The sequence below is a fragment of the Python bivittatus genome, unplaced genomic scaffold (genome assembly GCF_059951505.1).
Source record: "Python bivittatus isolate LINGU-HERP-01145 unplaced genomic scaffold, Pbiv_v1 ctg000080_np1212, whole genome shotgun sequence".
NCBI classification, from domain to species: domain Eukaryota; kingdom Metazoa; phylum Chordata; class Lepidosauria; order Squamata; family Pythonidae; genus Python; species Python bivittatus.
The window spans coordinates 50,005,624-50,017,835 of record NW_028277035.1 but is presented as its reverse complement, the minus strand read 5'-3'; the positions used below and the strand labels follow the sequence as shown (position 1 = coordinate 50,017,835).

Below are 12,212 nucleotides of genomic sequence, written 5' to 3'. Positions count from 1 at the left end.
AGGAGACTATCAGGACTAGGCTGGGAAGTCAAAAACACATCTTGGAAAAGCTAACTGCTCGCATGAAAATTACATGAATTTGTCTACGTAGCCATCAGGAGCTGAGTTCAACTCAAGAGAATAATTATCATTTTACCAAGTATTAACTGCTTTTATTGTTTGGTATTTGTATTTGTAAGCCACCAGGAGTCTATGGGAGTGGGTGGCTATAATAAATTAATAACAATAACAACAACACAATATCCCCTATTAGCATACCTTGAATTTCTTTCTTTTCTCTACTTCCTCCTTTAAACAGGCTTCATAGTTTGCAATTTCAGCCTCCACACACTTAAGCAATGCCAGGAGCTCCTGTCAGAGCAAAACAGTAGCCGTATAAGCAGAATGTCTCACTAGTACTAATGCCACCACAGTATCTCATAATCAGCTTAAAACACCAGCAACATCTCAGTATAACTTTATTGTAAGATTAGGTCATCCTCTAACTAATCTAATTAAAAAAAAGAAAAGGAAAGCAAGCAAGCTTCCCGAGCCCCAAAGCACCCAACTGGAGCACTGATAACAACTAAGTCAATAAATAAGTAATATTACCAGCAAGATGAGAAATTAAACAGGTGGGAAAAATTCATTTTAAACAATCTTGACTTAAGCATAAATTAAATAAATATTAGTGCCTAAAAACTCTTGCTGCAAGTAAGAAAAAACGCTATTTTTTTGCATTCCAATTTATTTCAAATACTCTGTTCGCATTCTTCTTAATATGCATATGACTAGAGTATCTTCTTCAAAAGAACACTGTTTTTAAGACTGGAGTGTCTGGTGTAAGTTCTGAAATACTATACATATAAATATTCGTTTATTTCATTCACTGCTTTCAGACAGAACATAGGTTGTGCTGTCCCCATCCCTCCATTTTATCCTTGCAATTTCCCTATGAAGTAAGTTAGGCTAAAAGACAGTGACTGTCCTGTTATTCAAGAAACTTTCATGTCTAATGAAAGTAAAGTTATGTTATAAATATAATTCTAGTGCTTTGTTTTGGTTTCAAAGCCTGGAAGAATAGGATAGAGATAGAAATGGCAATTTTGTTGTTGTTCCTTGTTCTGTTTCAAGTGTATCAGTATCAAAATAAATTCCTCCTAGGACACCATGAATATTAACTGAAAGGCCAGATCGAGACAAAAAGTCTTAGGGAAGAACAGAAAACTATGCCAAGAACAGCATTTTCTCCTTTCTCTCAGTTTTTGTTTAAAGAGCTATCACTTCAATTTCCGGTCCCTTACTACTGAGCTTAGTCATTCTTTAGTTTAACAATATCAACATTTTGCATACCAACTCAGCCCTGATTTTGTAAAAGCTGCCTCGTCATCTTCATTTAGACTCTTTCCTGCATAGGGGTAGCAGCAGAACATGGGATCAGTGGGGGTTGCCCAAGCCTCACCTCTAGAGCATTGCAAAAGCATAAAGACATTTGGACTTCCCTTCTCTCTACATGACTCAAGTACTGAACTGAGAAGAGAGGCAACTATGGTCTGAAAAACATCCACAGTAGCTAGGATTACATTTTACAGTGATGTGGTCAGACTAATATGGGAGGACCTGGTCCCTCCGCCAAAACAATCCCCTTTCCCCCATTTTTAAGGAGCTCAAGTAGACTCAAGAAAAAGCAGGATTCCCATCAATAAGTTTAGTCTCACATACTTATGAGCAAGGTCCAGCCAATGCAACCAAGTCTAAGCAAATAACAAAGTACTTTCTGCCATCATAGAACTGTTTCAGGACAAAGGCACTTACTTTAGGAGCATACTTTTCCCCAGCAGGAGGATCAGTAGACCGGCCAATTCCAGCCTTCTCCTTGCTGTCATTTGGCTCATTAGAGTCCACTTCTTCTGCTTTTACAATGATCTGAGCCTCTTCATTTGATTTGCTAGAAGGAGGGGAGTTTTTCCCACCCTCTGGGAAAATAAAAAGAGGAACTATTAAACACAATGTCATCTACTTTTTTATTTTGAGTAGAGGAATAAATAATGTATTTCTAAGCCAAATAATGCATACTCCGAGCCCAGAAGCCTGTAACAAGAACAACATCTCATCCATAAATCAATGCTAGAAACGCAGACACCTCAGCAGAGAAGGAGCTCCCATTCAGAGCACACAGTGGATCTTTCTGTTAGAATTATTCATAATCATGGGGACCTCCGGGGAAAATGGCAGGCTGAAGACAGTTCTGTGAAAAGCAGAGCTAAGGTTTGCAGACTTGAATAAGGAGCCAATTGGCTCCTACAACCCTCTTTAAGAGAGGACATGAGATCGCCCAAGCTGTTTCTCCCTACAGTAGCTCCTCACAAAGAGACTGCAAGACAGCAGTTTCGGGGGGGGGGGGGGGAGACAAGGGAATTCACCATAATTGCTCCAGCCACAGCCTTTTCAAAGGACACTAAGTTTGCACACTTCCCTTACTACTTTCAGAAACTGCCTATTAACTGCTTCAAAGTGACACACTCAAAGTGACAAGATTGTTTACACTGGGTGAGTGCCTTCAATCCTTAATATCATATAAGAAATTAAGATCTATCTTTATACTCTTCAAGAATTTAAAATAAATAGCAAAAAGCAAGACAAGATTTTGGCTACAGAAAGTTTTAAACAGATTACGGGCTCAGAAAACATTGGAATATTGGATTTTGAATATTAAGACACTGAAATTATTTTTAAAGAATAAATGCATGTCTGTGGGAAAAGAAAAATTGTTTCTGACATTGGAGACATAATAAGACAAGTAACTTATAATGGCATTCAAAGATATCTTTGAGGAACTGCATCAGGAACTGCGTCAGGATTTTGAATCAATTATGTCAGCTGTGTTGTGTCTTCTTGAGAACAGCCTGTTTCCAGAAGATGTTACAGAAAAAGATATGCAAAAATTCCACTTGAGAACAACATGAGCGAGACTCTCAATAAGAATTTGTCACCTGATATAAAGAGCAAATTGGGTGAGGCTTTAAAAATCAAGAAGGAAATAAAAATGACATTCCCAGAGAGCAATTGGAACAATTTCTTTTTTTGGACTCACAAAAGAGACTGCTTAAAGTATTGAAGAAATTCATAACAAGGATCAATAATCATCTGAATGGATTAGAGAAAGATTGTTCTGTATAAAAAAAAAGAAATACAAAGTTGGTCTATTTGACCAGGGTTAAAAGGGGATATGTTGTCATTTTGGGTGGTTCTTTTTGGATTTACTGATATCTCGATCAGAAAAATGTGGTATACTGGATTTGCTTACATTTATTATGGTGTTTAAGCTTTCCCCCCATAGTTACTCTATGTATTCTAATTTTATAGTAGTTAAACTGGCTGTCTATCTAACTGCCTTTTTAAAGTAAGGAAGTTTGGTAAATTTGTCTTTTTAATAAAGAAATTATCTTTTGTTATGTTAAATTCTACTCTTTTGTTTAAATTAGGATAATGGAAGTTTAGAGTTGAGGTATAGAATGTTTATTTGAATGGGATATGTTGCTATTTGGGGTGGTTTTCTTTGGATTTGTTGGCATTTGGAAGGGGAGAAATGTGGGGTTTGGAGCTTGTCTTTTTTTAAAGGAGAAATGGTCTCTTTTTGTCATGTTAAACTTTAGGGCTTTTTGTTGTTGTTGTTTACACTAAGATATCAGGACCATTTTATGCCTTTTAAATGGGGTTTTTCTCACAGCTAAGAGTTGAGATGTGGAATGTTGAATTTTATATATGTTAATCAATGTTAATATATTAGAGCTCTTTTTGGACTTTTTGTTGATAATTGGATAAGGAGAAGATATTACTGTATTTTTCCGTCAATAAGACGCCCCCATGTACCAGATGACCCCCACTTTTCCAACCCAAAATTAAGAAATCAATATTTTAAAGATAGTGCAGAACACATTTTTATTTAATAATTAGATAACATTTACCTGATACACTCGGTGGGAGGAGGTCCAAACCGTCTCTCTGCAGCTCTATTTCCATGCTCTTTTGCATAACTGATTACATTCAATCACAAGTGAAACTGCCGATAGCTTGTCTCTGCAAACAGACTGCCTCTAATTGGTTTGTTCAGCATCAGCTGGCATCAGTTACATAAGGCTTGTGATTGGAGGAAGTCTGTTTGCAGAGACAGTATGGGCAGTTTCGCTCGTGATTGGAGGAAGCCTGTTTGCAGAGATAGTATGGGCAGTTTCACTCGTGATTGGAGGCTCGTGATTGGAGGAAGCCTGTTTGCAGAGTCAAGCTATTTCACTCGTGATTGGAGGCTAGAAACAGGAGGAAGCCTGTTTGCAGAGACAAAGTATGGGCAGTTTTGCAACTGCACAGTTCTCTCCTCAGCTTACTTCCTTGAATAAGACGCCCTTCAATTTTTAGCGTAAGGATTTTAGAAAAAAGTATCGTCTTATAGTCGGAAAAATACGGTACTTATTTGATTTGCCTATTGTTAAGAGATGGGTTATGGGATAAAGCATTTTATATTTATTAATTAAGAGGAGGTGAAGAGATTATGAATTGTTTACACTTTTTGCGATGAGGACAGAAAGTCATTTTCTTAAGGGGGGTCTTTTTACTTCTTTGCTTTCTTGCATTTTTTTTTAGTTTGTATTACCTTTTATTGTTGTTTCTAAAACTTTTAATAAAGTTATTATTTAAAAAAAGGATTATTCATAATCAAGTGCCTCCTATGTTATTCACACATGCTCTGAGGTAAAGGGTATTTTCTCCAATAAGTTTATCCATGAATTCTCATACATGATCCTATAAATCTACTTTGAAATATGACTGGTCAATCACTCACCAGAAAGTGAACAAGCTCTCCAGAATGCTATTATCCTGGTGAGATCTTTATGGTGCCCAAAGGCATTGCAGCAAATCAATCTGATGCTCATCTTAGCTATCCTCCTTTTTTTGTTACAGGCCCTTTAGAGTCCAAACAGTATAGGCCTTCAGTTGCTAACATGTCTAAACTTGTAAATTAGGAGGTATCGAGAAGAAATCAGAATCCAAATTTAAAAGCCCTTCAGCATTTAGTTTGTCACTGTTCCTCCTGCTCATCACCAGAGTCCTCCAAATAGACCATTTAACTGCCCAATAAACCAAGAAGATAACAGGACCCTCATAAGAGTATACCTAAGATATAGTAACTATCTTTTTCTTTGTTGAACCATACCTGTGACAGTAACAGGGCAGAAAACTCCATCCTCTGTGAGGTGCAGCAAACCAGTACTGATGATGGGTCCCAAATCTCTCACAGCCCGATTGTAGCGTATACAGTCCACACGGAGCAGACTGTCTTCCTCCCCAAATAGCACCTTGGAGATATGAGAGGTGACAGGACTGGAAGGGCGAGTCGGATTGGCTGATCGGATGGGGGAGCGAAGTGGGGAATTGAAGGCACTCCCGATCTCTGAGGCAGTGTCTGTGCTTTCATTGCTGGGTGTGGGAGATGGCTGAGAGTGGGCAACGACAGCCACTGCAGTGCCTCCACTGCTAGTCTTAATAGACAAAGGAATGGAGAGGTCCTTCTGTGTTTCTTTCAGCTTCTCTGCAAGGACATTGATGGTGTTGGGTTGCAGCATAGACAGCTGGCCATCTCCACTCCCCATCAGGTGCTCCTGTTTCACCAGACCCTTCCGCTTGTAACTGTTCAAAACCAGGGAAAGGGAAAAAAACATTAGGTTGAGAAGGGCTATACTCAGCAGTAGCAATCAAAATGAGTGGAAAGATTCTACATCATGTCTTCTGTACTAAAACACAAGGCCAGAGTACCAGAAAAATCTACTTTAAAAAGTTGAAAGAAAGCAGGCATCTGGTAACAGGGAAGGGAAGATCGCCTGCACCATACTGTAAACACATTTAAAAACATAAAGTTTTTAAATTGTGAGCTACTGTGGCAGATCACATACCTCAAAAATTAAGATTAAATCAGCCTTTGTGCTCTGCCTTTTGCTTTCTCTTAAGGTAGAGCAATGTTTACCAAAGTACTTTCAACTCTGAAATGAAATTGCACAAGGACCAGATTGTCTTTCACACACACTCAGAAGCCATATTTCAGCCCATCTGTAGGTAGGTATAGAAAATATTTATATTCAGTCAGTTATGCACCAACTTCATTGACTGCAAATGAAATTCTGGATGCAACAAGGTCTTAATTTTTCCCTTTTGAGTATTTTGTAGCATTAGCGAGAACTCTAAGTTCACATAATACTTCTATTTGGGAAGGAAGATTATTAGCTGTATAAAGCAGGATTTTACTGATAGCATTCTAATTTAAAAACTGATCTACCTCAAGACATGTTTTTCCTTCCATTTTTAGGCACCCATGCAAAGAAGATCTTTAAATAAGCAAAGGGACAAACAATAGTAGTTTGCTCAGTTGCATAATGGTTTTTATTGTTGTCTTCATAATGTTTTGCTTTATATTGTTGCTTTCACAGCATTAATTTTGTATTTTTATAAATTATATAATTTTATATATCAACCTCAATTTTGAAAAGACAGAATAAATATTTTATACCATTAAGAGAATGTTACTGTAACATGGTAATATTATTTTATTATTTATTTTATTAATCAAATTTATGCACCGCCCATCTCACTGTATTAGTGACTCTCTCTCTCTCTCTATATATATATATATATATGTCAAAAGCAGTTACTTTTCTATGAATTCATTCAATATATATGCTTTTATAATATCTGCTGCTAAAACAGTTTGCCTTTTGTTTCTAATATTCTTCTAAAGACCAAAACTTCCATTCTGAAAATAGTCTACAAGTGTCATTCAATATGCCCAATCTGAACTTCTGCTGCCATTTCTCCTTCCAGCCAAAAAACAAATTCTTGTGTACTTTTTTTTTTTTAAATCATGTAATTGTACCTTCAACATATTCCAGATAAGACAATGGGCAGTTCCTTGCTTCTAATACATATATGGCTCTCCATACTGATGATTTACAAATAGGGTTGACCCACTCACATAAACTTTGCTCAGTATTAACACTCCAGGTAGAACCTCTCCTTCCACAAATAAGTTGGGCCTCACCTCAAAGCTAAGATTCGAAATAGCTTTCTTTCTCGTGCAGCCCTATACAGTACAACTATAAATGCTGGAATATTTTTCAAGAACTGGAAGTGAGGAACTCTCAAGTTCCACAGAGGAGCAAGGACAGACTGAGTAACTATTAGAGACCATCAGGTCATTACCTGATGGCAGGATTGGTGTTACACACTTCCTCATCCTCGTCATCATCATAGTCATCCTCATCATCAGAGTATTGCTGGTGCTGCTGGACTGGGACTCGGCTTCGGCCCACTCCTGCTGCAAGGTCCTCTTCCTCCTGAAATGTAATCATCCAGATGTCTTCAGATAAGATTAGTATCTAAGAAGATCTCCTGCTCTCCAAAGCCCGTTTTTAAAAACAAATGAAAGTATATGAAGAAGTATCTGTGCCTCCTGCTCAAATATACTTGGGGCTCACCAGAATATAAGTCCGAATTAGAGAAAGAAAAGCATGGTGCTTACGATGAAAGTCCCTTCTGGTTAGGTATGCAGAGATATCCAAAGTAATTTAATCTCTCTTATTGCTAAGTGGAAGTCAAGTGATGTAGCTTTTTTGTACAATATCCTCTCCTAGGAAGTTCCTTGCCAATGGACATTCCATTAAACAAGTAGTGGTTCTGCCCATTTCTTGTACTGGCATCTACAGATAGTACGCATAAGGTGGGCTTGCTGCTCTGCTAGAGATTTTGATATTAAAAAGAATGGAATATGCTATGTTTGATGAATTAGGACAATGCAACAAATCAGGACAATGCTATATTATTATTGTGGCACTGATCACCTTTTCCCCCTGGAATTGTGAAGGTACTTTTAACTGCTTCTTGATTTGGACAGACTATGCGCTCTGCCTTTCTTCCTTCACTGGACTTTAGATGAAATAACAGTTATCCTTAAAGTTCAGCCAGACAGTAAATAGCAAAAGCCCAGCTTAGTTTCATCAGGATGCTAGGGCATATACTTCTCCTCATATTACTTTTTTAGGCTAAATTGATTTAATTATTACCGAGTTCTTAATATGGCACTGAGGCACCAATCTGCCCACAAATATCTTTCTTGCCTCCTGCTCCAACTGAATTAAATTTTTGTGTTAAAAAACGATAATTCATTTTGAAAGATCATCCACTGCAGCAGGAGAGATCTCCAGCCATAACAGTTCTCCGTGCCACTGGATTAAGGTCTCTTATGCTGAGAGTGGGACGGCCCCTGTGCAACAGCTGCTCCACTTAAAACTCCATCACGCGTAGGTTTCTGTTGTGCAATTCATCTTCATCTACAACTCATCTGCAAATCATCTCACCTAATTTGCTGAGCTCTGCAACGATGGGGGAGTGGTAAAGCAACAGGTGGAGATGACCACTGGCAGTTATAGTCACAAACCTGCATGTGGGCGGCCCTTGAACCAGTGGTCATTCATCTCAGTACCCAAGGCAGCAGAAGTCCAGCAGCATGCAGGGTGACTGGGCAGCCCTTCTAGGATAGCACTGCCCACCCTCGCATGAGGGAGGGGGGTTAGAAAGGGTATCCTAAACATTGCCTGCCCCACAACATCTGGCTAGCTAACCATGATTGGCAGATAATCTCCTTAGCGGTCAAGCATCAAGAAAAACGAATCAAAGAAAATTCATTTTTGGAGGCTGGAACATCCGCATCTTGCTGGATAGAGACAAGGTGTCAGGGCCTGAAAGACGAACAGCACTCAGAGCAGCCAAACTTTGCCATTATAGCATTGACATTGCTGCATTCAGTTAGATCAGGCTGGCAGATGAGGGTTCATGACAGGAAGCAGTGAGTAGATATGTTCTTTTGGAAAGAGAAACTGCAGACTAACAACAGGACTCATGGAGTAGGTTTTGCAATCAAAACTGCTCTGCTGAAGAACATCTCTACTCTACCCACTGGAATAAATGAATGCATTATGAAGTTCCACTTTCCTCTCAGCAAGTCCCAGTATATCACCACTGTCAGCGCCTATGCATCAACCCTTATGAGTCCAGACAAAGACAAGGAAGGTTTCTGTAAAAACGTGGACCAGATTATTTGAACAACCCCTGCCAACTACAAACACATCATTCTGGGCAACTTCAGTGCTAGGGTGAGGACAGACAGTAACAACTGGGACATGGGGTGGGAAAACTAAATAGCAATCGCCTGCTGCTTCTGAGCAAATGTGCTGAGCACAACCTGTGCATCACTAACACAATGTTCAGACTTGCAAGCAAGTACAAAACTATCTGGATACATCCCAGGTCCAAACACTGGCATCTACTTGACTATGTCATAAGGTCACCGTGAGCTTAAAGACGTCACCATCACCCGAGTCATGGGAGGTGCTGAGTGCTGGACAGATCATAGGGTGGTCTGGTCAGTCCTCAACCTGCACATAGCTCCTTTACATCGTAAGCAACCAAGGACTATCAGAAAGTCATTCAACATCAGCAGACTGCAAGACCCAAGCCAAGTCCAATGTTTCCAAGATGAACTTAATGATAAACTCTCCAGCAATTTACCACTTGTAGGAACCTGTTCTGAAAAGTGGACGCAGTTTAAAGATGTCATCACACAAACTCAACAAGCGTTCTCGAACTGAAAACCCAGGTGTATCAAGACTGGTCTGATGAAAACCACGAGACCATTTCAGCAGCCCTCCAGGCCAAGAACAAAGCCTATGCAGACTGGCAGAATGATCCATCATCTGTCTCAAAGAAAGACCAGTTTAAGCACCCATAGTCCAAAGTAAAGGCAGAACAATAAGAAATGCAGGACAAGTGGTGGCAGAGAAAGGCTGAGCAGGTGGAATGCTATGCAGATATGCATGCCACCAGAGAGTTCTTCAGCACCATAAAGTCAGTTTATGGTCCTTCTAAATCAGAATGCTACCCCCTGCTGTCATCTGAATGGGTTGAGCCTGATCAAAGACCAGGAAGGACTGAAAAACCACTGGGCTGAACACTTTTTCAACCTATTCAATAGGCCATCAATAGTTAATCATGGTGCATTCCTGCTGAGATCTACAAAGCACTAGACCCAGACACCTTACAACCATTCCAAGACATCTTGGAAGACATTTGGTTCACAGGCCTGATGACTTCGCGATGCTCTCATTGTGGCTCTCTACAAAAATAAGGGAAGAAAATCAGACTGTGGAAACCACAGGGGTATCTGACTGCTGTCCACTGCAGGCAAGATCTTTGCTCGCATTCTCCTGAACAGACTTGTCACTGTCTCAGAAAAGAACCTCCCAGAGACACAGTGTGGCTTTTGGCCAGAACAGAGTACAGCAGACATGATATTTGCCATGAGGTAAGTCCAGTAGAAATGCATGGAGTAGAACCAGCCTTTTTACTCTGTCTTCATTGACCTGACAAAGGCATTTGACAATGTAAATAGAGAGGCTCTCTGGATCATCCTGAGACATTATGGATGCCCAAGGAAATTTGTGAAGTTGATTCAGCTACTCCACGACGGAATGACAGGACAGATTCTTTACAACCGTCATACATCAGCTGCATTTGCCATTTCCAATGGGGTAAAACCAGGTTCTATGCTAGCCCTAGTCCTGTTCAATCTGCTCTTCACTTGCATGTTGTCACATGCTGTCTAGGGTCTGAAGGAGGGAGTGTACATCAGGTACTGATTGGACGGCTCTCTCTTTAACCTTCACTGCTTGAATACATGGACAAAATGCCTCCATACGGCCAATCAAGAAACTCTCTTTGGTGATGACTGGGTGCTCCTGGCGCACAGAGACAGTGATCTACAGTTGATGCTGAACAAATTCTCAGACGCTGCTATGTTCTCCAGCCTGACTATCAGACTGAACAAGACTGAAGTACTTTACCAGCCTATGCCAAATATCAACCCCATAGAACCAAAAATCACTGTTGACGACACCCAGATAACAAATGTAAACAACTTCAAATACCTGGGAAGCATCATCTCACGCGATAGGTCTTTGGAAGAAATTGATCAGCAAGGCCAGCCAGGCACTGGGGCAGCTGCATATTAAGTGCTCAATCCACACAACATCCATATCTCCACAAAGCTGAAAGTCTACAGAGCTGTGGTTATACCTTCTTCTCTCCAGAAAAAGGAAACAGACCACCTATACAACATCTCCCAACAAAACGGATACCCATGCAACTTTATCAAAAAGTGCCTGACCACTCAGCCCCCCACAGAACAACCAACACAAGCTATGAAAAGGATAACACTGCCATACATCAGAAACATTTCAGAAACAAGCAACAGACTATTACAACCACATGGCATCACCGTAGCACACAAACCAACTAAAGCTCTCCAAAACATCTTAAGTAAACCAAAAGACCCAGTAGGCCAAGAAGAAAAGACAGGAGTCAGCTACAGCATACAGAGTAAGGACTGTAACAGCCACTATGTAGGACAGACAGGCAGAAGACTAGCAGAGCGTATCCATGAACACCAACTAGCAGTCAAAAGACACGATGAAAACTCCTAATTCTCACAACAAATCTACAGATTTAACCATAGTTTCAACTGGGAAACTGTCACCATCTTAGACCAAGCTAAATCCAAAAACATGAGAGAATTCTTGGAAGTTTGGTATTCAGATAAGTCAGCCATCAACAGGTACATAGAGATAAACAACATTTACACATTATTCAAGAGAGACAATAAAAAGGAAACAAAAAGACAGAACACCTCCTCACCAGCAATCAACATGCGGATAAGCAGGATTAATATAGACAAACAATCAAGCAGTAAACAGCAACCTAACTTAAGAACTACCAAGAAAAACACAACTCCCCCACCAACACTGACAGGGCAAGCTACTGTACATAAACAGAGAGCAAACCCCACTCCCTTCCAGCACTGAAGATGTTACCTAGTCGGGTAACAAAATGTCTGCAAGAAAACAACCAAGCTCAGAGAACACTGAGGACTCCACAGTTCAGTCCTGAGCTACCTATATCCTCTTCTATTAGTACCTCCTCTCCTATATGGATGTGAGTCCTGGACTCTATGCCGAAGGCACATCAAACAACTGGAGAAATTTCACATGCACGCTCTCCACTCCATCCTTGGCATTCATTGGCAAGATCGTGTCTCCAACCTGGAGGTCTTGGACCGCACAGAGTCTACCAGAATT

The 12,212-nt window shown here is 40.1% G+C and overlaps 1 protein-coding gene across 3 annotated transcripts in view; it reads right to left on the bottom strand.

Moving 5' to 3' along the window:
- BAP1 (BRCA1 associated deubiquitinase 1) overlaps nt 1-12,212 on the bottom strand; it is a 36,211-nt gene that overhangs the window by 5,126 nt on the left and 18,873 nt on the right. For all 3 annotated transcript variants that reach the window (XM_025167400.2, XM_088134040.1, XM_025167401.2), the window contains exons 12-15: nt 7,228-7,361; nt 5,192-5,664; nt 1,795-1,955; nt 259-351 (exon numbers count right to left, since the gene is read on the bottom strand). In XM_025167400.2, the coding sequence (XP_025023168.1) occupies nt 259-351; nt 1,795-1,955; nt 5,192-5,664; nt 7,228-7,361 (861 nt within the window). The remainder of the gene's footprint in view (nt 1-258; nt 352-1,794; nt 1,956-5,191; nt 5,665-7,227; nt 7,362-12,212) is intronic.